The 27,038-nt window shown below is 39.7% G+C and overlaps 1 protein-coding gene across 2 annotated transcripts in view; it reads left to right on the forward strand.

Moving 5' to 3' along the window:
* Positions 1-3,628: 3,628 nt before the first annotated feature.
* The window catches only part of RGS7 (regulator of G protein signaling 7), a 473,731-nt gene continuing 450,321 nt past the window's right edge, over positions 3,629-27,038 (forward strand). The window contains exons 1-2 of one of the 2 annotated variants that reach the window (XM_069545572.1): positions 3,629-3,991; positions 5,218-5,346. In XM_069545572.1, the coding sequence (XP_069401673.1) occupies positions 5,269-5,346 (78 nt within the window). In that variant the 5' untranslated portion in view covers positions 3,629-3,991; positions 5,218-5,268. The remainder of the gene's footprint in view (positions 3,992-5,217; positions 5,347-27,038) is intronic. The other variant, XM_069545573.1, reaches the window with a different exon arrangement.

Here is a 27,038-nt window from a genome sequence, read left to right on the forward strand (position 1 = left end):
GCCAGAAACTGTACTATGCTTGGGATGTTACACAGCAGTGAGATAGACAGACAGTATCCCGCCTGTCATGAAGCTGATCAGACACCAATTAGACATTCAAATAGAGATGTTAAGGAGGCAGTTGACAGACTGGATTTCACAACATGAGTCTACATGAAAGGAATACATTTGGGAGTTATTACCATTTAGGAAACATTTAAAGGTCTGAGTCTGATTTATCTCACCTGGGGAGTTCTCATAAAATGAGAGGAGTAGAGGCCCAAAGATTGGGATATGAGGCATTCTAAAATTTAGAGGCAAAAAAGATAAAGAGGAGCAAGCAATGAGGCTGAGAAACAGCAACCGGTAATGTAGAAAAGAAATAAAAAGGGGTAGGGGAAATGAGAGAAATAGGGGAGAGAGATTAAGAGATACTTACTTTCCATTTATAGTAGTATGGTGGTTTAGTTGTGTCTGACTTTTGCCATGCCATGGACTGTAGCCTACCAGGCTCCTCTGTCTATGGGATTCTCCAGGCAAGAACACTGGAGCGGGTTGCTATTTCCTTCTCCAGGGGATGTCATGGGTATAAAATGTACAGCGTGGGACACGTAGTCAATAATTATGTAATATCTTTATATAGTGGGAAACAGTAACTAGTCTGACTGTGGTGATCATTTTGAAATGTATAGAAATATTGAATCACTATGTTGCAACAGGAACTAGCAAGCCTTGTAGGTCAATTATACCTCAGAAAAAAACAAGGACATGAACACATTCAAAGAAAAACAGATCAGATTTGTGGTTACCAGATGTTGGCGGTGGAGAAAGGGAATCAGATGAAAGTAGCCTAAATGTACAAATTTCAGCCACAGATAAATAAGTACTAGAAAGGTAATGTACAACAGGGTAAATATTAACACTACTGTACATGGTATATGAAAGTTGTTAAGAGAATAAATCCTAAGAGCTTTCACCACAAGGAAAAAATAATTTTTTTTTCTTTCCCTTTGCATCTATGAGATAATAGATATTCATTCACTAAGTTTACTGTGGTAATCATTTTACAACGTATGGAAATAAAATCATGGTGTGTACAGCTTAAACTTATATAGTGCTGTATGTAAATTATGTCTCAATAAAACTAGAAAAAAAAGAAATAACAGCCAGTGGTACCCTGATAACCAAATGTAGAAAGTTTTTGAGAAAGTGAGAGGCATAAACTTTAACTTATGTCAATTCACATATTGAGAACTGACCATTGATATAGTAACAAGGAGATTATTGTCAGAATAGAATGGGTTCAAGGCAGAATGAGGGAAGAGGACGTTTTTGGTGTAAAAGCAGAAAAATAGGACAAAAGTAAGTGGGAAGTGTGACAAGGGAGAGTTTACACATACCTATATCTGTATCTATGTATAGATGTTTTATGTACATATCTTATGTGAGATAGTCTACATATAGATATTGACATATAATGGGCAGATAGATGGATGAGGTAGATGGATAATGGGTAGACATGGATTTTATACTCTATGCATACAACTGGTGCATATTTTACACCTCATTCATAAAATATAAAATGTTAGCTCTATTCTGTTAGTTTGCTGATTGATGGGAATGTTCCATCAGTGCTGAGCTTGGGTGAGACCCCACTATTGGGATAAAATCTCTATCTTTAGATGTGAGGGAGAAAGACTGCTTCTTCCAGGCAGTCCTCCTTAACACAGTATTAACCAGAGACATATCTCTTACATAACAAATCACCAGCCACAGGTGTTAGTTTCTGCAAATATCCTACAGTCAATAATGAGTTAAGAGAAAAATGTTCAAACAGTTCAGTTCAGTTGCTCAGTTGTGTCCAACTCTTTGCGACCCCACGAACTGCAGCACACCAGGCCTCCCTGTCTATCATCAACTCCTGGAATCCACCCAAACCCATGTCCATCGAGTCGGTGATGCCATCCAGCCATCTCATCCTCTGTCGTCCCCTTTTCCTCCTGCCCTCAATCTTTCCCAGCATGAGGGTCTTTTCAAATGAGTCAGCTCTTCGCATCAGGTGGCCAAGTGCTGGAGTTGCAGCTTCAACATCAGTCCCTCCAGTGAACACCCAGGACTGATCTCCTTGCAGTCCAAGGGACTCTCAAGAGTCTTCTCCAACACTACAGTTCAAGAGCATCAATTCTTCGGCGCTCAGCCTTCTTCACAGTCCAACTGTCACCTCCATACATGATCACCGGAAAAACCATAGCCTTGACTAGACAGACCTTGGTTGGCAAAGTAATGTCTTTGCTTTTTAATATGCTGTCTAGGTTGGTCATAACTTTCCTTCCAAGGAGCAAGTGTCTTTTAATTTCATGGCTGCAATCACCATCTGCAGTGATTTTGAAGCCCAGAGAAATAAAGTCAGCCACTGTGTCCACTGTTTCCCCATCTATTTGCCATGAAGTGAATATGCCCAATTATTCTTTCCAAACTTATTAATCCAATTCATGACAACTTCCCAGAATTGACTGAATGAATGGCAAGAGAGAGGGGCTGAAGGGGAAGAGGCAGGTTTTGGCTACAATAAGAAAGTTAAGGACATATTTAGCAAAGAAGTTGAAAAAGTGGCAATTTTTCTGAAAAAGATCACAATTTCTAGAGCACAGCATGGAAAGATTTTGGGAACTGGGGAAGAGAGGGAGATGGTCAGACTAGGGTGTGTGTAACATAGTTTGGGCTAGGAATCTCTGCCCTGTATTATTCAGAATACAGGGTAGGTTGAAAAAAATACATGTTCCCTGGTTAAAACCTGACAGGAGCCAGGTGGGACTGAGGAAATGCACTTGAGGACACGTCCTGGGTTTACTTTGACGGGCTCTCCTGACCAGCTGTAAGTTCCATTTTTATCTAGGAGGTTAGGAAGAGGCTAGCTTGATTATTTTCTGTTTCTCCCCCACACCTGGCCCAGCTGTGGAAGGAAAACCTCAGATATTTTTAACTTCACGACCCTGCCCCTGAAAGCCAGACACACAGCGTTCTTTACTATAATTGGGACAAAAGTGATTTTTCTTCTTAATGTCACGCTAATCCTTACAGAAGAACTAGTGACAGCACCCTGAAGAATAATTATGCGGGAATCATCACTCCGCCCTCATTCTTTGAAAACTGCTGGAGGGTGAGAGTTAAGTGGGTGACAGGTCCTCCGAGCATCTCTTGTCTAAAAGAGAAACCAGATACTGTGACTATACCTTCACTGTAACAGGTGGCAAGATGTGCACTTCGAGTTGGCCGTCTCCAAATCGTTTCCCATTTCTAACTTAGGGGGAAGCTGTGAAATTTGCAGGCAAACGAGCTGAATGACTCATTTGATCCTGGACATTTCCTTCACTCCTAGGATGTCTCAATATCTCTCTACTCCCGTTTTTAAAGCACAACGATAATCAGTCATCGGCTACCCTCGCACTGTCAGCGTAGTCACCGGGCACGTGACCAAACGGGCCCGCCGCAAGGGGCTACCTCCATTCCTGCATGCCTCCATCCATCCATCCACCCACCTACCCATCGCCCTTTCTGTTCTCCGGCTTAACACTCCCATCTCCAGGCCTTCAGCGGCGCGCACACCGGCGAGCCGGGTGTGCAAGGGCCCGGGTTGCACGCGCTTGGGGGCAGGGCGGCCACTTTCTCTGCCCGAGACGGTGGGGCGGCGGAGGAGACAGGGCAGCGAGGCCGCGCGGAGCCGAGCCCCCCCAACCCCGCCCGGCTCCCCTCCCCGAGCCGGCACCTAGGGACGCCGGGTCCCACGTGACAGTCCCCTCCTCCCTCCCCAGTCGCGCGCACGGGCCGGGCGTCTCGGTCCCGCGCGCGCTCGTGGTCCGGGAGTCCGGGAGCCAAGCGAAGGAGGGAGCGGTGGAGCGCGGGCCGTCAGAGCCCTGTGCCCGCGCGGAGGTGATGAAGCTGGCCGCGCGCTGACACCGCCGCACCCAGCCGCCGGGAAGCAGGCGCCTCGGGCCGCGACCTTGAGGAGGAGGTACGAGGCTGGGCACGGGCATGGGGGTGGGTTGGGGTGGGGGCGGAGGTCGGAGGCGGTGCCCCGGAGCCCCGCGCCCGGGTCCGCGGGGCTGACACCGCCGCCGGCCCGGCTCCAGTGCGCGGCTCGGGCTCGCCTGCCATTTGCTGCCGCCGCAGGCGAGCCGGGCTTGCTTGTTTTCCCCTGTCTCTGCCTGGTCGCTCCGAGGCTTCCGCAGTTGGCGCTGCTCACGGTGACCCAGGTAATTGCCTGAAGGGCCGACCTCCCACCTGGTCTTGTTGCCAGGACACCTTCTCTGCCTTCTGGCCGGGGTTGGGCAGGGTTACGCCGTGACTTCCGAAGCCGAGTTGGGCCGAGGGGAGAAGCAGCAGTGGCCGGGCAGTGCAGGCAGGTGAAAGTCGAGGAAGCTCCCTTGACTCTGTGCGGGAGACCTAGGGGAATGAAGAGGAAACACATGACTGGAGAATGGCCCAGGAATGGGCCTCTGATGCGCTAGCATGCGGGGAAACTAGACAGACACCTGGGAGAAAGTGCTGCCACAGGGTGTTGCCTTTTTAACCATTCGGGGAGGGAGGGGGAACACCATCCGGTGGAGATGCAAGTATTGGGAGAGAAGAGAACTCTGTAGGATGGAAATGGTAACCGTTTTTTTTTTTTTTTTTCCCCTCTCCAGTGAGCCTCAAACACTTTAAAAAAATGAATATCCAGAAAATCAAGTCAATTAAAACCCTAGTCAAGTGACAATTTTAACTAAAAGATTGTCATTTCTTAAAATTTCCTGGGAGGACTGTAGGTGTAAGTTCTTTTTTTTTTTTTTTAATCTGTTTCTGTGCTACTTTCTACAAGCCAGCCCCAGCATATAAGCATGCTCCAATGTTGGATGAGGGAGATGAATCAAGAGTCAACCTTCTTGGATAGTTAGGGAGTTTGGAATAGTCATGTACACACTGCTGTATTTAAAATAGATAACCAACAAGGACCTATTGAACAGCAAATGGAACTCTGCTCAATCTTATGTGCCTGCCTGGATGGGAGGGGGTACTTGGGGGAGAATGGATACATGTATATATATGACTGAATAGCTTCACTGTTCACCTGTAACTACCACAACATGGTTAATCGGCTGTACTCCCATACAAAGTAAAAAGTTTGAAGTTTGGAAAAATAAGAGTCAACCTTCTTAAGTACTACCATTAAGAACTCACTGAAGTCTCTATCTCTTGCAGGGTAGACTGATAATTCCTGTATCTGAGAGTGGACCACGGGTGTGTGGTGACATGGCCCAGGGGAATAATTATGGACAGACCAGCAATGGGGTGGCAGATGAATCACCCAACATGCTGGTGTACAGAAAGGTAAGGATTTCTTCACTTTCCTGGAAAAAGGGAAACTTCTGGCTTCTTTGAATATTTCTTTTCCCCCTCAGATCAGAGTATCTATCAATTTTGTGACCTTAGGGATTCTCCAAATCCCAGATGACTGCACATTGTACTTGAGGATGAGCTGACATTCATATGTGTAATGCATATGTGTAGAGACATAGTGAAATACATGAGGCTACTGATACTCTGTTCTCACACTTTCCCAGTGGATCCTACATGGATGAAGCTGCAGTCAGCAGCAGCAGCAGCAGCAAATTTGGACATCCCACATATTTTGTTGGTCACATACAGGATTTTATAGCATCTGTAATAGTTTTTAAAAGCTTTTTTTCTAATACTCCTCCTAAGCATTTGGGTTGTAATGATCATGCAGATGTATAACATTTTAGAAATGAATGAAGACTACATTGCATTCCTGGGGCAAGAGTGAATGTGGCTATGTCTGTATGGTTGGTTTAATAATTTTGCTTCTAACTAAATAATTCCAGTTTCTTTTTTTAAATCTTAGCTTAAGGTATTTTTTACTTTGTGTTATTTTTATAATTTTACTTATGGGTATTTATGTTCTAGTGCCATATGCCCATTAAATAAATCTTTATATTTTAGAAGCTTTTTTTCCTCCAAACTAATCTGACAGCTTTATGCATTTTATAACGATGCTGTCAATACCAAACGTTTAGATATTGAGCCACCATAATAAAGGTGTATTTGAATATTGTATGTGCTTCAGAGTGGTTGCTTAGGTAAATTCTTTCTGCTTAGAATCAATAATCTGACTAAAATTAAGGAAGCATCATTCTTCATTTAAATGCTGGTACAGAAATTACTGCATTTTCTGGGGGATTATTTTTCTTTATCATATTATCTGTAGTGCTTGTTGGGGTAGGATTTCTTTAGTTAACACTAGCAGTGGTAAAAAGGAGGTTGGGCCTGGAAACCAAGAAAACTGTTAACGACTTTAATTAGTGTGACCCCATTGAAGAGTCTAGGATGAGTTTACTAGAGGATCAGAACTGGTTATGGAGAAAGATGAAACGCTTTCCACCTTGACCTGTACTAAATTCAGACTTTCCTTCAGTGTGGCCCAGTGTCATTAACAGGTGCTGATGATATGTGTTTGCAGAAATCTTGTTATTGTTTCTATGTGAATATGCATGGATATCCTGACGATGCTAACCTTGTAAACTATAGTATGTTGTGTACCTGTGAATGGAGGGGTGTCTGTGTGTGTGTCACAGCACAGTAAAACTTTTTCTTCACAGGGAAAAAAATTGCCTATTTTAGTCTTAAAGCATCCCGACTGGATAAATCAAGGAAATAATCCCTTTGAGCTTAATTATTACTATTCTATTCCTATCCTGATTGAAATTATTGGATATTTGCCCATTCTATATAAATTCAGTTAGAAGAAGACCTATTTTGGGGCAAGTTACATGTTTCTAAAGAAGTTGTAATCCTTATTTTTTTGTATGACTTAGAATATCGTAATATGAAAGATATGAGAATTGTAAATTCTATCTTGTAGGTTTGTGCAGTGTTGAGAGTTGGACTTTTGTAAAATTACTAAGTTAGCTATTTTTGTTAGGTCAAACACTGTATTCTCCATTTCCCTATAAATGATCCTAGGCTAAATGGATTGGACACCTAACAGTTAATCTTGATTAGAAATAAACAATATGACATCAATCTGTGTGTCTCATTTAGTCAGTTATCATGAGAATAAGTGAAAACTGAGGCTAGGAGTTTTATAGATAGTTATTGGATTGTTTAGTGTACCTAAGGTTCATACTGCTAACTTTGAAACACTAAGTTGTTTAGTATCAAATTGTCATTATGGTTACTTAAAAATGAACAGGCTATGATGACTTCATAGCCTGGGGAGAGAATGTAATTCTTTTTCATTCTTTTAAGCCTTTCTGTTCTGTTGTGTAAGCTTGGAACTACTTTTGCTACTTCTTTTGCCCTCCTTTGTTTAGGGTAGTGACACATATAATTAATTTCTAGAAAAGATTTCCCTGAGAAATCCTCATTAGAAAAATGTAACTCCAGTAAATTTTACTCATAATGCTTAATTGTGGGTTGCTTGTCTATCCTTTTATTCTCTGAATGTATATATTTTTTGTTTTTGTTTGTGAGACAAATAATAATATTAATACATAAATACCAGATAATTTATATAAAGAAACACAATGTTCTTGATTATCATTTGCTGGTTACCAAGTCTCATGGTCTGTCTCTGTAGGCAGATATACATCATGACATCATGTGACCATTTAACTTCTGTTTTTTTGTATCTTATGTGGGCTTTGACATTTAATATCTTCTCCGTAGAGACAAAATTTTAATGTGAAGAACAGCAAAGTAGTTGGAGGAGGGTTGTAGGTTAACTTAATGTATTAGAATATTTCAACTGGTGGACTTGCATGAAAGAATAAGTGACATGTTGCAAATTCTAAATCAAAGGTAAGGAAAGAATTTCAACCTCACAGCGCCTTGCTCAGTATCAGTGAGGAGAATGCTTGGAGAAATTGCTGTTTTATTGATTTATGCCAATTTTCCACTTCTGGTTAATTGTGGAAACATAGCTTTTAAAGTAGGCTCTGAACTAGAAATGTTCATGGTGTTCTCACTATTTCCCCTCCCTGCAAGCCACCCAGGATTCAGATGGCTTATACCTACTAAAGATACGCATGCACTAATTCCGTGTTCTCTTGGTAAGTTATGCATGAGGTTTAGGAATGTTCTCGTGTGGGATAGGAAACAGTGAATGGTTGTCAAAGTGGAATACACAAAAGAGTTGGGGTTTGTGAATTTCTTGTGTTGGTCTGATGCCCCTCCACTATGATTGCCCTCATATGGATTATTGTGGTTCCTGCAAATAATGGGAAAATTCCAGGAATCTTTTTTCCATGGAGAATTCCTTTGTGATATTATGGGGAAAATGTACAATGGGTAGAACTATGATCTTCCAGGTAGAGTGAGTGCTACCATTGTAAAAGCTACAGGCATTACTAACACAGTTACTGACCAGGGTTCTTGGACTCCTTAATCAATAGAAATTGATAAGATTCTAGATGAGAAATTCAGGCAAGATTTTATTGGCTTTAAGGCTTTATTGCTTACTCCTCGAGGTGGAGCAAGGTAGCCCATTAAATGGGGTGAGGGTAAGGATGAATGTGTGGTTTGGACTGGACAGATGCCTTGGGTGGTCTGCCAGCCCCCTTGGTGGGGCTGTGTGCAGGGATCATGCACAGTACCCGGCACGCCTCAGAAGTGGCAGCTGGGTTTTTGGTCTTTTTGTATCTTGTTCATAATTTGCCAACTGCATATGTACGCAGTTATTTTTAGTGTCTTACAGTTTCTTTATATTCTGTTGCTTGAGATGAGCAGATGAGGAGATGTTCATCCAGGTGCAAGCATTGCAGCAAAGGGTCCCAGGTCCAGTCCCAGCTTGTCTCAACACTGCTTCATGATCGGGGTTGGTACCTGCAAATCAGTCTTGGATATTTGCTGGTACCTTTTTGACTTAATGTGAGACTCTCTGTAGGCTTCGTTTGATAGCAGAGGTACATTTTAAAAAATCATACGGACAAAATATTATCCTTACCAATTTTTCAATTTATAATGTTGCTTTTTCCACAAGCGAGTGATGAAACTAGAGTGGTTATGTCATTTTATATATCTGAAAACATTAAAAAATGTATAAAATGTGAGGCTTAACCACTTTTATTGGGGGCTTCCTAAGTTCCTTTTGGTAGGCCCTAACTAGAATGGAATAGAAATAAATCAACTTCCCGAAGAAGAGACCCACCTAGCTCCAACTCACCCTGGATTCAGACTAGCTTCTTGAAATGTATGTAGAGGTGACAACTCACATGTCAAACACTGCTCTCTTTCTTGGTCCTCTCATTCCTGGGGGTGGTACTGGCTGTGAAGGACTGCTGAGCTAGAACCCAAGATTATAGGGAGACACATTCTAAATTTGGTATCTGGCCAGCATGCTGCCCACTAGACAGCATACATCACTTTTCGTCCAGAAGCTGACATTCCTGCATTTGAAAAACAAAATATCTAGGGCACCTTGTGGGCCAGTATTTCAAATTGGCTGGCATGCTGGCTTCGTACTAGCAAAAATGTTCAGAATGACCAATAATTTCTGGTGTTATTGCAACAACCATTTATGCTCCAGCTGTCAGAAAAGAAAAGGAAAATATTTTCCTCATTTACTGTTTTAGTGGAATGAACACATCTTTTGGAAATAGCAAACGTATAAAGTTCACTATGCCTCTCCCCTCCACAAGCACCCTGACCCTTTTCCTCACCCCTTCTCGCTTCCCTTCCTCTCTCTTTGTTGTCCATCTAGTCACTCTCTTTCCATTTGTTTCTTCCTTTTTATTTTTCTTTTCAAAAAAGACCTAAGGGTGAAGATATAATTTTCCGTAAGATGCTGCTCATTTTAATTGTGAAACAAAAAGTTATGTTTTGGAGGTGAGAGCAGGTACTAGCCTTGTTTTGACTACCTCTTAGGCACAGACACTCAGATGGGTGCTTTTAAACTTGGTATCGTATTGTGGTTGTGGCAAAGGTTTAGTCTTGAAGGACTCAGTTCAGTTCAGTCGCTCAGTCGTGTCTGAGTCTATGTGACCTCATGGACTGCAGCACGCTAGGCTTCCCTGTCTTATCACCAACTCCCAGGGCTTGCTCAAACTCCTGTCCGTAGAGTTGGTGATGCCATCCAACAATCTCATCCTCTGTCGTCCCCTTCTCCTGCCTTCAATCTTTCCCAGAATCAGGATCTTTTCCAATTAGTCAGTTCTTAGCATCACGTGGCCAAAGTACTGCAGCTTCAGCTTCAGCTTCAGCGTCAGTCCCTCCAATGAATATTCAGGACTGATTTCCTTTAGGATTGCCTCGTTTGATCTCCTTGCAGTCCAGTGGACTCTCAACAGTCTTCTCCAACACCACAGTTCAAAAGCATCAATTCTTTGGTGCTCAGCTTTCTTTATAGTCCAACTCTCACATCCGTACGTGACTATTGGAAAAACCATAGCTTTGGTTAGATGGACCTTTGTTGGCAGTGTCTCTGTTTTTTAATATGCTGTCTAGGTTGGCTATAATTTTTCTTCCAAGGAGCAAGTGTTTTATAATTTCATGGCTGTAGTCACCATCTGCAGTGATTTTGGAGTCCAAGAAAATAAAGTCTGCCACTGTTTCCCCATCTATGTGCCATGAAGTAATGGGACTAGATGCCATGATCTTCGTTTTTTGAATACTGAGTTTTAAGCCAGCTTTTTCACTCTCTTCTTTCACTTTGATCAAGAGGCTCTTTAGTTCCTCTTCACTTTCTTCCATAAGGGTGGTGTCATCTGCATATCTGAGGTTATATTGATATTTCTCCCTGCAATCTTGATTCCAGTTTGTACTTTATCCAGCCCAGCATTTCTCATGATGTATTCTTCATATAGGTTAAATAAGCAGGGTGACGATATACAGCCTTGATGTACACCTTTCCCAATTTTGAACCAGTCTCTTGGTCTGTGGCTGGGTCTGTGGCCGGTTCTAACTGTTGCTTCTTGACCTACATACAGGTTTCTCAGGAGGCAGGTAAGGTGGTCTGGTATTCCCATCTCTTTTAAGAATTTTCCACAGTTTTTTGTGATGTACACAGTCAAAGGCGTTACCATAGTCAATGAAGCAGAAGTAGATGTTTTTCTGGAATTCTGTTGCTTTTTCTGTGATCCAGCGGAGATTGGCAATTTGATCTCTGGTTCTTCTGCCTTTCCTAATTCCAGCTTGAACATCTGGAATTTATCTGTTCACATACCGTTGAAGCCTAGCTTGGAGAATTTTGAGTATTACTTTGCTAGCGTGTGAGATGAGTGCAGTTGTGCAGTAGTTTGAACATTCTTTGGCATTGCCATTCTTTGGGATTGGAACAAAAACTGACCTTTTCCAGTCCTGTGTCCACTGCTGAGTTTTCCAAATTTGCTGGCATATTGACTGCAGCACTTTCACAGCATCATCTTGTAGGATTTGAAATAGCTCAGCTGGAATTCCATCTCCTCCACTAACTTTGTTTGTAGTGATGCTTTATTGAAGGACTAAGATGGCTCTATTTTTAAAGATTAAGATGGGACAATTGGCCTTTCTTACATAAAATGTGTAGGGGAGCTCTCAGCCCAGTCAGAAGATCACCTCTGCTGATTGCTTTGACGTAGACATTGCCTTGGGAAGCTCTTTGTGTAGACAGTCTGTTCTGTGAAAACAGATATATCTGCAAGAGAGGGGAGTGACTTGTTTTCCTCTTTGGAAGAGAGTGAGTCACAGACATCACTAGTTTCTTAGTGGTGAGTTAGCTGACATTTTCAGCATTAACTCAGTGAATTTGTCTTTTCAGGATTGTCCAGTCTGGTCAACCCTGAAGTTTTCACATTTCTCCCTCCTCAAGCTCCTTTATGAAAAATAGCTTTTGACATTTTTGCACTTTCATTATCTTGATCTGTCTGTGTATAGGGTGCTGCTGCATGTTAGTGTAGAATATTTATAGGTGATAAAATGAGAAAGGTTTGTTAGAAAACAAAGGAATGTTTGCAAATGGATAATCACAAAAGGCATTTAGGTCCTCAGATTTCTAAACTAGGGGCTCAGATGGAAGGCAGGCATCTATTCCATTTCTAGAAAATTCCAGAATGAAGTGTCTTCTGTATATATGACTTGAAAGCTCCTTCCTAGACTAAAGGATGTGTCTACTGTAGATATGAGTTTAATCTGTTTGAATCAGATGCAGACCTGTTTTTTCCCTCAGTGATACTAATGTGCCCTGAGATAGAATAGGACCATCATCTGTGATACTTCTGAGAAGTAGACAGAGATGTTTTATGAGTAATAATTTAATAATGAATTTTGGATAATAATTAACATGAGCTTGGAGCAAAGAAGCCTTCCATTGAGCTTTTTTCCTCACCAATTGTTGCTTGTCAGTGCTGTTTGTGGGATTAAGGTAAGGATTTGTGGCTTGAATTTTATTTCCTTCCTTTCTCACCTCCAGCCTAACCGAAATCTTAATTGATCAGAGGAAAGTGCAGATGCAGAAAGGAGAAACTATGTAGAGGTTTTTAATGCCTTATAATAGCCTTTGTGGCTTTGTTGAGTGATGGAAGCAGGGTATATTTAGGTAGAATGGTTGATGGAATGGGATCACTGCAGAGAATATGAAATTATTTTGGATTTGGATATTTATGACTTAATAAATGTTAGGTCTCCTTGAAAACGATATTGCAGCACAAGTAATTGGCCCTTGCTCTCCGTTTCTCCCTGTGCAAAGGAGGCATTTGAATGTCAGTGTTACGGAGGCTTCTATCTTACAAAATATCAATCTAATTATAAAATAATTGTAAATGTTAAAGTGGGTACGCAGTTCCTCAGGGAAAAAAAGACCCAATTCTCTGACATTTGCCCAAGGCAATATGAAAATTTAACTTACCCTCCTTTTAATTCCCTTTGTCTTGTGTCTAATTCAATTAACAAAGGTCTCAGGACATTGGAACTCTAATAGACAATCATGAACTTGATTCCAGTTCCATTAAAATTGGCACTTGGCCTAGGCTAGAAAGAATTTTGGCTGAGGGGCCTATCCAGGGAAATAAGTTGTTGTTCTGTCTTCTGGAAAAATATATAGGAAAATGGTAGCTTTGTGATATTAGCTGGGTTCTTAACAGTAGTCTAGGAGCCTTCTTATTTTAGGTCTTCTTTTTTTTTTTTTAGTTGAATTTATTTATTTATTAAATTTAAATTTATTTATTTTAATTGGAGGCTAATTACTTTTGCAATATTGTATTGGTTTTGCCATACATCAACATGAATCCGCCATGGGTAGGTCTTTTCTAATGATTAGCACGTAAAATTCTCTTTAGGAGTCAATGTGCTAAAGTAGAAGCATGTGCACTGCAGCTGAGTGGTTTTGGTTTTAAATCATGACTCTGCCATTGTTTAGCTCTGCAGCTGTGGGTTAGCAACCTGCTGCTGCTGCTAAGTTGCTTCAGTCGTGTCAGACTCTGTGCAGCCCCCTGGAGGGCAGGCCACCAGGTTCCCCCGTCCCTGGGATTCTCCAGGCAAGAACACTGGAGTGGGTGGGTTAGAAACCTAACTCCCTTCATTTCAGTTTTCTTACATGTAAAATGTAAAATGATAAAAAAAAAATTTCCTTCATAGAGCTGTTTGATGATAAAATGAGTTCGCCTGTTAAACAGCCTCAATAAATGTTTCAATAAATGCTGTAATAATAATAATATAATTATGCAATTATAACAATGTATAATATGTCATAGTTACATTATATATTATAATTCTAATAATTATTCTTCCCCTATTACTATTTAATGAGACACATTATATATGCCATAGGGTCCAATATGTTGCTATATTTTTTGATAAAGGTAAAAATATGAACATTTTAACCACTCCCAGTCATGTCTTTCTGGTAGTTAAAAAGGCAGATTCTGTAGAATGCTGTGGTAATACCATTTTTATGACACAGTGAGTGTCCTAACTTACATTCTATATAGCTAGCTTCTTCTAATTTTAATAAACCCTTTGATATATTATCTAATATATGCTTGAAGTCTGCACAGTTCTTTAGATATTACATAAACTAAATAAAGCCTTTGCCTCTGGAATTTCAGAGGTGAAAAGAAACTAAGAATTTATCTTTTTAATTTTACAGATTATGAAATTTAAGATCAGAGGAGTAACATGATTGGTCTAAGTTACACAGGATGACTTCAGGTCTTTATTTATTTGTTTTTCTGTGTTATATGTATTTCTCTTTCTCTTAAAATAAATGCAATAAGTCTTGTGTTTACGGTTTAGTTTCAGTAAGAAATAAGTGTCCTGGTTATGCTGTGGCATCCATGGATTATTCCAGGATATTTAATCACCCACTATACTAGATGACTAGATTCCCTTTTCCCTTCAACTATAGTTTAGCATTTGAAGCCCTAGGAATAAGATTGAGAACTAGTCTGACCTACTCTGGTAGTAGTTTTGTTCTTGATTTAATCCTGACTGGAAGTTCTAGGCTGATGAAAACCCAGAATTTTATGTTCTGTGGCAGCACTGTCCAAGAGAGCTTTCTATCATGATGGAAATATACTATGTACTGTCTAATATAGTAGCCACTAGCCACAGAGGACAGTTGAACCCTTGAAATGTGGCTAATGTGACCAAGGACTTGAATTGTAAATTATATTTAATTTTAATTAATTATAATTTAAATTTAAATAGTCCCCTGTGGCTGGTGGCTATTATATTTGATAGCACAGTGATTATGGAATAAAGCTCATAGAAAAAGCAGTATCAAAGAGAAAAGATAAAAGAGAAGGCTGTACTTAGCTTGAGACTTGGCATGCAGTGCTTGTAACAATGTTGCAACAAAAAAATTGTTCAACAAACAGTTTTAAAAATTATAGTACAGCTAAGATGGCGGAGGAATAGGATGGGGAGACCACTTTCTCCCCTACAAATTCACCAAAAGAACATTTAAACGCTGAGTAAATTCCACAAAACAACTTCTGAATGCCGGCAGAGGACATTAGGCACCCAGAGAAGCAGCCCATTGTCTTCGAAAGGAGGTAGGAAAAAATATAAAAGACAAAAAAAAGAGACAAAAGAGGTAGGGACAGAGCTCCGTCCTGGGAAGGGAGTCTTAAAAAGAGGAAAGTTTCCAAACACCAGGAAACACTCTCACTGCCAAGTCTGTGGCGAGCCTTGGAAGCACAGAGGGCAACATAACAGGGAGGAAAAATAAATAAATAATTAACACCCACAGATTACGAGCCCAATGGTAACTCCCCCAGTGGAGAAGCAGTGCAGACACCTGCACCCACCACTAGCAAGCGGGGGCTGGGCAGGGAGGCGCGGGCTGCAGTGCTTACAGTAAGGATCTGGCCTGAATGCCCCAAGGGCAATCTGAGTGAACCAACTTGGGCTAGCAAAACCAGACTGTGGGATAGCTACCACCCGAAAAGCCCTAAGACACTACCAGACCCATGCACAGAACAAAGTACTGAACAGAACTAGCCGGCTGCAGACCATCCCACTTGGTGACAGGCAGCCAGAGCCAGAAGGGGGCAATCACAGCCCCAGAGAGGCATTATCTACCAAACTGCAAGCCGGCTTCTTTGCTAACTAAGACTTCTCGGGGTTCTGGACAGTCAACATCTGCCTGAGAAGGTGCGCTGGTTGTACACCCAGAAAACTTGAGTGGCAGGGATGGGGGAGGTGATAAGTCGCAATGACCACACTTGCCAAACACCTCATCATCTGAGCTGCTTGGACCTGGGAAGTGCACAAAACACAGGCCCAACCGAATCTATGCCTCTGAGGACTACCCGAGTCCCTGAACCTGAGCGGCTTAGACCTGGGAGGTACATGCAGCCCAGGGCCGGCCTTAGATCGTCCCCAGCAGAGCAACCTAGAGCCTGAGCAATGTGGGCAGGGAGGGCACACATGCCATGAGTGGGGGCAGACCCAGGGTGGCTAAGGCACTGCAAGCGCACGCCAGTGTTATTTGTTTGCAGCATCCCTCCCTCCCTACAGTGCGACTGAACAAGTGAGCCTAAAAAAAATGTCCACCACCGCTCCCTTTGTGTCAGGGCGGAAATCAGACTCTGAAGAGTCCAGGAAATAGAAGAATCTAAAACAGAGGGAACCATCTTGGAAGGGACAGGTGCAATAGATTAAAACCCTGTCGTTAGTGCCGACAACATAGGAAGGGGCCTATAGATCTTGAGAAATAGAAGCTGGACCAAGGAACTATCTGAAAATGAACTGACCCCACAATACCCACAACACCACCAGATAAAGTCCTAGATATATTTTCACTATTTTTACGATCATTTAAAAATTTTTTTTAAAATTTTAAGTCCTCTATTAGTCCTTTAATTTTCACTTTTATAACCTACTATTACTTTGCAAAAAAAGACCCTATATTTAAAGCAAACTTCATATATATATATATTTTATAATTTTTGTGACTTTTTTTCTTTCTTTCTTTTCTTTAATATTGTATTTTTGAAATTCCAACTCTACTCTAGATTTTTAATCTTTGCTTTTTGGTATTTGTTATAAATTTTGTACCTTTAAGAACCCAATCTTCAGTACCCATTTATACTTGGGAGCAAGATTACTGGCTTGACTGATCTATCCCTCCTTGGACTCTCCTTTTTCTTCACCAGGTCACCTCTGTCTCCTCCTACCCCCTCTCTTCTCTACCCAACTCTGTGAATCTCTGTGTGTTCCAGATGGTGGAGAACACTTAGGGAACCTATTACTGGCTGGATCTGTCTCTCTCCTTTTGATTTCCCCCTTTTATCCTCCTGGCCACCTCTGTCTCCTTCCTCCCTCTTCTCTTCTCTGTATGACTCCGTGAACATCTCTGAGAGGTCCAGTTGTGGAGTGCACATAAGGAAGTGATTACTGGCTAGCTTGCTCTCTCCTCTATTGATTCCACCTCATCTCATTCAGGTCACCTCTAACTCCCTCCTCCCTCTTCTCTTCTCCATGTAACTTTGTGAACCTCTCTGGGTGTCCCTCACTGTGGAGAAACTTTTCATCTTTAACCTAGTTGTTTTATCAATGGTGCTGTGTAGAAGGAGAAGTCTTGAGACTACTGTAAAAATAAGACTGAGAACCAGAAGCAGGAGGCTTAAGTCCAAATCATGAGAATACCAGAGAACTCCTGACTCCAGGGAACATTAATCGACAGGAGCTCATCAAACGCCTCCATACCTACACTGAAAGCAAGCATTACCCAAAGGCCAACAAGTTCCAGAGCAAGACATACCACACAAATTATCCAGCAACACAGGAACACAGCCCTGAGCTGTAATATACAGGCTGCCCAAAGTTACTCCAAAACCATTGACATCTCATAACTCATTACTGGACACTTCATTGCACTGCAGAGAGAAGAAATCCAGCTCCACCCACCAGAACACCGACACAAGCTTCCCTAACCAAGAAACCTTGACAAGCTACCTGTACAACCCCACCCACAGCAAGGAAACTCCACAATAAAAGGAACTCCACAAACTGCCAGAATACAGAAAGGCCACCCCAAACTCAGCAATATAAACAAGATGAAGAGACAGAGGAATACCCAGCAGGTAAAGGAACAGGATAAATGCCCACCAAACCAAACAAAAGAGGAAGAGATAGGGATCTAGCTGATAAAGAATTCTGAATAATGATAGTGAAAATGATCCAAAATCTTGAAATCAAAATGGAATCACAGATAAATAGCCTGGAGACAAGGATTGAGAAGATGCAAGAAAGGTTTAACAAGGACCTAGAAAAAATAAAAATGAGTAAGTATATAATGAATAATGCAATAAATGAGATAAAAAACACTGGAGGCAACAAATAGTAGAATAACAGAGTCAGAAGATAGGATTAATGAAGTAGAAGATACAATGGTAGAAATAAATGAATCAGAGAGGCAAAAAGAAAAATGAATAAAAAGAAATGAGGACAACTGCAGAGACCTTCAGGACAGTGTTAAATGCCCCAACATTTGAATCACAGGAGTCCCAGAAGACCATGAGAAAATATTTGAGGAGATAATAGTTGAAAACTTCCCTAAAATGGGGAAGGAAATAATCACCCAAGTCCAAGAAACACAGAGTGTCCCAAACAGAATAAACCCAAGTTGAAACACCCCAAGACACATATTAATCAAATTAACAAAGATCAAACACAAAGAACAAATGTTAAAAGCAGCAAGGGAAAAACAGCAAATAAAACAGAAGGGGATTCCCATAAGGATAACAGCTGATCTTTCAATAGAAACTCTTCAGGCCAGGAGGGAATGGCAAGACATACTTAAAGGGATGAAAGAAAATAACCTACCACCCAGATTACTTTACCCAGCAAGGATCTCATTCAAATATGAAGGAGAAATCAAAAGCTTTACAGACAAGCAAAAGCTGAGAGAATTCAGCACCACCAACCCAGCTCTCCAACAAATGCTAAAGGATCTTCTCTAGACAGGAAACACAAAAAGGGTGTATAAACTGGAACCCCAAACAATAAAGTAAATGGCAACAGGATCATACTTATCAATAATTACCTGAAACATAAATGGGTTGAATGCCCCAACCAAAAACAAAGACTGGCTGAATAGATACAAAAACAAGACCGCTATATATGTTGTCTACAAGAGACCCACCACAAAACGGGACACATACTGACTGAAAGTGAAGGGCTGGAAAAAGATATCCCATGCAGATAGAGACCCAAAGAAAGCAGGAGTAGCAATACTCATATCAGATAAAATAGACTTTAAAACAAAGGCTGTGAAAAGAGACAAAGAAGGACACTACATAATGATCAAAGGATCAATCCACAGAAAAAATATAACAATTATAAATATATATGCACCCAACATAGGAGCACCGCAATATGTAAGACAAATGCTAACAAGTATGAAATGGGAAATTAACAGTAACACAATAATAGTGGGAGACTTTAATACCATGCTCATACCTATGTATACATCAACTAAACAGAAAATTAACAAGGAAACACAAACTTTAAATGATACAATAGACCAGTTAGACCTAATTGATATCTATAGGACATTTCACCCCCAAACAATGAATTTCACCTTTTCTCAAGCACGCAAGGAACTTTCTCTAGGATAGATCACATCCTGGGCCATAAATCTAGCCTTGGTAAATTCAAAAAAATTGAAATCATTCCAAGCATCTTTTCTGACCACAATGCGGTAAGATTAATTCTCAATTACAAGAGAAAAACTATTAAAAATTCCAACATATGGAGGCTGAACAACACACTGCTGAATAACCAACAAATCACAGAAGAAATCAAAAAAGAAATCAAAATATGCATAGAAATGAATGGAAATGGAAACACAACAACCGAAAACCTGTGGGACACTGTAAAAGCAGTGCTAATGGGAAAGTTCATAGCAATACAGGCATACCTCAAGAAACAAGAAAAAAGTCAGATAAATAACAACTCTACACCTAAAGCAACTAGAAAAGGAAGAAATGGATAACCCTAGGGTTAGTAAAAGGAAAGAAATCTTTAAAATTTGGGCAGAAATAAATGCAAAAGAAACAAAAGAGACCATAGCAAAAATCAACAAAGCCAAAAGCTGGTTCTTTGAAAGGATAAATAAAATTGACAAACCATTAGCCAGACTCATCAAGAAACAAAGGGAGAAAAATCAAATCAATAAAAATAGAAATGAAAATGAGAGATCACAACAGACAACACAGAAATACAAAGGATCTTAAGAGACTACTATCAGCAATTATATGCCAATAAAATGGACAACATGGAAGAAATGGACAAATTCTTTGAAAAGTACAACTTTCCAAAAGTGAACCAGGAAGAAATAGAAAATCTTAACAGACCCATCACAAGCATGGAAATTTAAACTGTAATCAGAAATCTCCCAGCAAACAAAAGCCCAGGACCAGATGGCTTCACAGCTGAATTCTACCAAAAATTTCGAGAAGAGCTAACACCTATCCTACTCAAACTCTTCCAAAAAATTGCAGAGGAAGGTAAACTTCCAAACTCATTCTATGAGGCCACCATCACCTTAATACCAAAACCTGACAAAGATGCCACATAAAAAGAAAACTACAGGCCAATATCACTGATGAACATAAATGCAAAAATCCTTAACAAAATTCTAGCAATCAGAATCCAACAACACATTAAAAAGATCATACACCATGACCAAGTGGGCTTTATCCCAGGGATGCAAGGATTCTTCAGTATCTGCAAATCAATCAATGTAATTCACCACATTAACAAATTGAAAAATAAAAACCATATGATTATCTCAATAGATGCAGAGAAAGCCTTTGACATAATTCAACATCCTTTTATGATAAAAATTCTCCAGAAAGCAGGAATAGAAGGAACATACCTCAACATAATAAAAGCTATGTATGACAAACCTACAGCAAACATTATCCTCAATGGTGAAAAACTGAAAGCATGTCCCCTAAAGTCAGGAACAAGACAAGGGTGCCCACTTTCACCACTACTATTCAACATAGTTCTGGAAGTTTTGGCCACAGCAATCAGAGCAGAAAAAGAAAAGGAATCCAAATTGGAAAAGAAGAAGTAAAACTCTCACTGTTTGCAGATGACATGATCCTCTACATAGAAAACCCTAAAGACTCCCCCAGAAAATTACTAGAGCTAATCAATGAATATAGTAAAGTTGCAGGATATAAAATCAGCACACAGAAATCCCTTGCATTCCTATACACTAATAATGAGAAAGTAGAAAAAGAAATTAAGGAAACAATTCCATTCACCATCGCAATGAAAAGAATAAAATACTTAGGAATATACCTACCTAAAGAAACTAAAGACCTATGTATAGAAAACTATAAAACACTGGTGAAAGAAATCAAAGAGGACACTAATAGGTGGAGAAATATACCATATTCATGGATTGGAAGAATCAATATAGTGAAAATGAGTATACTACCCAAAGCAATCTACAGATTCAATGCAATCCCTATTAAGCTACCAACGGTATTTTTTCACAGAGATAAGACAAATAATGTCACAATTTGTATGGAAATATAAAAAAACCTCGAATAGCCAAAGCAATCTTGAGAAAGAAGAATGGAATTGGAGGAACCAACCTGCCTGACTTCAGGCTCTACTACAAAGGCACAGTCATCAAGACAGTATGGTACTGGCACAAAGACAGAAATATAGATCAATGGGACAAAATAGAAAGCCCAGAGATAAATCCACACACCTATGGACACCTTATCTTTGACAAAGGAGGCAAGAATATACAATGGATTAAAGACAATCTCTTTAACAAATGGTGCTGGGAAAACTGGTCAACCACTTGTAAAAGAATGAAACTAGAACACTTTCTAACACCATACACAAAAATAAACTCTAAATGGATTAAAGATCTAAATGTAAGAACAGAAACTATGAAACTCCTAGAGGAGAACATAGGAAAAACACTCTCTGACATAAATCACAGCAGGATCCTCTATCACCCATCTCCCAGAATACTGGAAATAATAGCAAAAATAAACAAATGGGATCTAATTAAAATTAAAAGCTTTTGCACAAAAAAGGAAACTATAAGCAAGGTGAAAAGACAGCCTTCAGAATGGGAGAAAATAATAGCAAGTGAAGCAACTGACTAACAACTAATCTCAAAAATATAGAAGCAACTCCTGCAGCTCAATTCCAGAAAAATAAACGACCCAATCAAAAAATGGGTCAAAGAAATAAATAGACATTTCTCCAAAAACATACAGATGGCTAAGAAACACATGAAAATTTGTTCAACAGCACTCATTATCAGAGAAATGCAAATCAAAACCACAATGAGATACCATTTCACACCAGTCAGAATGGCTGAGATCCAAAAGTCTACAAGCAAGAAATGCTGGAGAGGGTGTGGAGAAAAGGGAACCCTTTTACATTGTTGGTGGGAATGCAAACTAGTACAGCCACTAATGGAGAACAGTGTGGAGATTCCTTAAAAAACTGGAAATATAACTGCTTTATGACCCAGCAATCCCACTGCTGGGCATACACATTGAGGAAACCAGAATTGAAAGAGACACATGTACCCCAATGTTCATCACAGCACTGTTTATAATAGCCAGGACATGGAAGCAACCTAGATGTCCATCAGCAGATGAATGCATAAGAAAGCTGTGGTACATATACACAATGGAGTATTACTCAGCTGTTAAAAAGAATTCATTTTAATCAGTTCTGATGAGATGGATGAAACTGGAGCCGATTATACAGAGTGAAGTAAGCCAGAAAGAAAAACACCAATACAGTATACTAATGCATATATATGGAATTTAGAATGATAGCAATGATGACCCTGTATACAAGACAGGAAAAAAGACACAGATGTGTATAACGGACTTTTGGACTCAGAGGGATAGGGAGAGGGTGGGATGATTTGGGAGAATGGCATTGTAACATGTATACTATCATGTAAGAATCGAATTGCCAGTCTATGTCCGACGCAGGATACAGCATGCTTGGGGCTGGTGCATGGTGATGACCCAGAGAGATGTGATGGGGAGGGAGGTGGGAGCGGGGTTCAGGTTTGGGAATGCATGTACACCCGTGGTGGATTCATGTCAATGTATGGCAAAACCAATACAGTATTGTAAAGTAAAATAAAGTAAAAAAAAGAAAAAAAAAAGAAAGGTATGGTATATATACACAATGGAGTATTACTTAGCCATTAAAAAGAATACATTTGAATCAGTTCTAATGAGGTGGATGAAACTGGAGCCGATTATACAGAGTGAAGTAAGCCAGAAAGAAAAACACCAATACAGTATACTAATGCATATATTTGGAATTTAGAAAAATGGTAACAATAACCCTGTATGTGAGACAGCAAAAGAGACACAGATGTATAGAACAGTCTTTTGGACTCTGTTGGAGAGGGAGAGGGTGGGATGATTTGGGAGAATGGCATTGAAACATGTATAATATCATATATGAAATGAATTGCCAGTCCAGGTTCGATGCATGATACTTGATGCTTGGGGCTGGTGCACTGGGATGACCCAGAGGGATGGAATGGGGAGGGAGGGGAGAGGGGGCTTCAGGATGGGGAACACGTGTATACCTGTGGTGGATTCATGTTGATGTATGGCAAAACCAATACAATATTGTAAAGTAATTAACCTCCAATTAAATAAATTTATATTAAAAAACAAACAAAAAGATCTCCATAACAACAGGATTATAAATAAGAGTGGAAGGTTGTGAGAGTCTGAAATATTTATTAAGGTCATCTCTGGATGCTGTTTACATATTTTATACCATTTTCTATTTTGTCTAATGAAGCATTGCTTTTTATGGTCAGGCAAAACTAAATGCTATAAAATAGACTATTGCTTCAGGATAAATAGCATAATAGAAATAAAATAAACACACAATTGACTGAAAAAAATTATAGTACAGATGTAAAGCTTTAAAGGAGATCCATGGTCTGCTAAGGAAATATTAGGAGATATTGTAATAGATTACACCAAAGGTTTATGTTTTGGTTTTTTCCCCACCATATGGAAACTGAAAGTGGTCTGCAGAGGTGGCCCTCCAAAGGTCAGATGATAGAGGTTGTTTTGCAGTAAGACTAAAATCTTCATGCACCATGAATATCCCAGGAAATGCACTTGCAGCATCTTAGGTGATTTACTAATGTTGAAAGCATTCTAATTAACCTATGTATCTTATGGAGTCTCAATCATGCATTATAGCCATTCCAATTCCTGTTAAGACTGAGGGGAAAACCAGAAGTTCTGGGTACAAGGAATTTAAAGTGGTTGTAATCCTTGTTGAGAATTTAAAATTGGGGTATAAAGAAATCCATTTTTTTAAAGCTTACTTCTTTTTCATATATATCAGAATGTTGAAAGGAAGGCAGTAGTCTAGGGAAAGTAGTTAATTCATGATGCAGTGACAGAGTCTTCAAGTCAGAAGAGCTGGATGTGAACCCCTGCTCTGCCCTTGATTGGCTGCATAAGTCAGGGCAAGTTTGTTAACTTCTCCTAGAGACTACTTTACAGAATCATTGAAAAGATGAACTGTAAGTGAGAATGTTTGACTGAAAGTGATTGACAGGTTATGCTACAGACTGTTTGGGAATTGTGGAAGATACTGAGGTTCCTTGCAAGAATAAATTTTGCTAAACTCTCCTTGACCAAACTGGGAAGAAGTTTGCTGAGTGTCCCTGTGGCTATAGGTCATTTAGAAGCCTAGCTTCTCTCCAGTTGGTCATTGAGGGAAGTTGTCGTCAAGACTGATACATATATATATATATATATATATATATATATATATATATATACACATACACACACACACACACACACACACATACATGACCATCTTTGGCCACACAAAACCTTTTGAAAAATCAGGCAGACTGGTTCAGTAGAAAGTTTTTCTCTAGTACAGAATCTAGGGAAAATGTTCAACTTTAGTATTTAAAATGATGTATACCAAAGCATTTTGAAGGAAATTAAGTATCACATAGAACATATTATTATTCATATTTCTCTTGCCAAACTTTTGAAAGTACATTTTTTTTCCTGGAAATCAGGGCTATTTGTCACTTGCTCCAAGTATTATATTTAGTATTTTGGGTTTTGACTTTCAGTTTATTGTTAACTAGAATAGTTGTCATTTATTGAATGCTTACCATGTATCAAGACCTTCATGTATATTATCTGATTTCCTTAAAATATATTGCATATTATTACCATCCTGTTTTTCTAATAAGAAAGCTGAAACTGACATACGCAGACTAAGCGGCTGTCCAAGATTGCTCAGGGATTAGTAACAGAGCTGGTGAGCTCCATGAGGATGGAGACTCCTATCTTCAGTGCTATGTTCACAGCACCCAGAGAAATGGTACATAGTAGATGTTTCTGAATATTGAGTGCCTAAGCACATGAATCAGTGAATGAACAAATGAATGACTGCACAAGTGAATGAATGCTTGATCCAAAGTCTGCATTCTCGCCTCTTCACTGTGTTGCTTTCATTTAGATTAGTGAATGGATAGCATGTTCAAAATTCAATTCTGTACACCATACATACATTGAGACTCAGCTATGATTGAACCTTGTGGTGGGCCTTGGGAATAGAGTTTTGAACTAGACAGATAGGGTTTGAATCCTCACTGAGCTTACTTTACAGTGGTGAGATCGGGTATCAGATAACTTACTGTAGAGTGATTATTGCCGTGAAAAAGGAAGAACCGAGTGTTAGGAAAGTAAATATATATTGGGTCATCTGGTTTCTAAAATAAATATGTTGATCCGTGTCTTCTGTTTGCAGTTCTAAGTGCTTATCACAGTGCCCAGCTTCTGACACTTAGTAAGTGCTCAATAGATGAACTAAATTGAGCTGAGCTAATGTTGAAAGTCTTCAGAGATTTACAGAGACAGATGAGGCAAGAGTGTTGATCTTATCCCTTCTATCTTATGATAGAAGATCAAATCTCTCCTTCCATAGACTTAAAATTTACTCAATACGTGTGAACTTGAATAAAATTATTTTGCCTCTTTGAGTCCCAGTTTCCTCATCTATAAAATGGAGATAGTAATAATAATGATGATGATGACAGATTATTATAAGGATTAAATAAATAGTATATGTAAAGCTTGGATAAGTAGGAAACATTTAATATATGTTAATTATTACTTGTAAATGCTGCCCCAAAGGGTTTCTTTATAAGTGGAAGAGATGTCATATGGAATTCTCCAGGCAAGAATACTGGAGTGGTAGTTATTCCCTTCTCCAGGGAATCTTCCCGACGCAGAGATCCAACCCAGGTCTCCCACGTTGCAGGCAGATTCTTTACCATGTGAGCCACCAAGGAAGCCCCTTATAATGAGCATGCCCCTTAAAATTTTTTCTTTCTTAGGCTTATTTTAGAATTTAGAATTTGCTGCTCTTCATTGGCTCTTGATGATTTTGTTTAAAACTTTTTCATATGGTAAATGTACAAAAACAATATTAAAATTTTTCATTATAGCACAATTCAAACAAGTGCAAAAGTAGAGAAAAATAACATAAAGAATCTTCATGTGCCAATCCTGTAGTGTCAACAGTTCTTAACTTGGTAAATCCTGTTTCATTTATATTTCCTCACTTTGGAGTTCCCCCAGTTGGTTGTTTGAAGCAAATCTCGAAAATATATGACTTAAGATATAAGTTTTTTAGTGTGTATAAGTACTTTTAAGGACGATAAAGGTAACTAAAATGATTATTATTTGTACTACATCCTTAAAACAATGACATATTTTACTCCATAAGCTTTTAAATTCTTTCACATTGCTCAAATGAGTCTATCATTCTTTCCATGTTTCCAAAAAAAAGAAGCACAACTTTTTTTTTTTTTTTACAACTTTTTTTATGTACTTATTTATTGGCTGCTCTGGGTCTTCGTGTTGTGGCTCACAGGCTTTAGGCTCGAGGGCTCAGTAATTGTGGCTTACAGGATTAGTTGCTCCACAGCATGTGGGATCTCCCTTGACCAGGAATGGAACCTTTCCCAATGGAACCTTTCCTTTGGGCTTCTCTTGTGGCTCAGTAAAGAATCCCCCTGCAGTGTGGGAGACCTGGGTTTGATCCCTGGGTTGGGAAGATGCCCTGGAGAAAGGAAAGGCTACCCACTCCAGTATTCTGGCCTGGAGAATTTCACGAACTGTACAGGCCATGGAGTTGCAAAGAATTGTACATGATTGAGCGACTTTCATTTCTGTACCACTGGAACACCAGGGACGTTTGTTTCTGTTTCTTTTTGGTAAAATACACATAACATAAAATTTACCATTTTAAACATGTTTAAGTGTACAGTGGATGAAGCACAGCTGGAAAGAAGATTGTTGGTAGAAATATCAACAACCTCAGATATGCAGATGACACCACCCTTATGGCAGAAAGTGAGTAAGATCTAAAGAGCCTCTTGATGAAAGTGAAAGAGACTGAAAAAGTTGGCTTAAAGCTCAACATTCAGAAAACTAAGATCATGGCATGTAGTCCCATCAATTCATGGCAAATAGATGGGGAAACTGTGGAAACAGTGACAGACT

Source organism: Ovis canadensis, chromosome 12 (genome assembly GCF_042477335.2).
Source record: "Ovis canadensis isolate MfBH-ARS-UI-01 breed Bighorn chromosome 12, ARS-UI_OviCan_v2, whole genome shotgun sequence".
Taxonomy (NCBI): domain Eukaryota; kingdom Metazoa; phylum Chordata; class Mammalia; order Artiodactyla; family Bovidae; genus Ovis; species Ovis canadensis.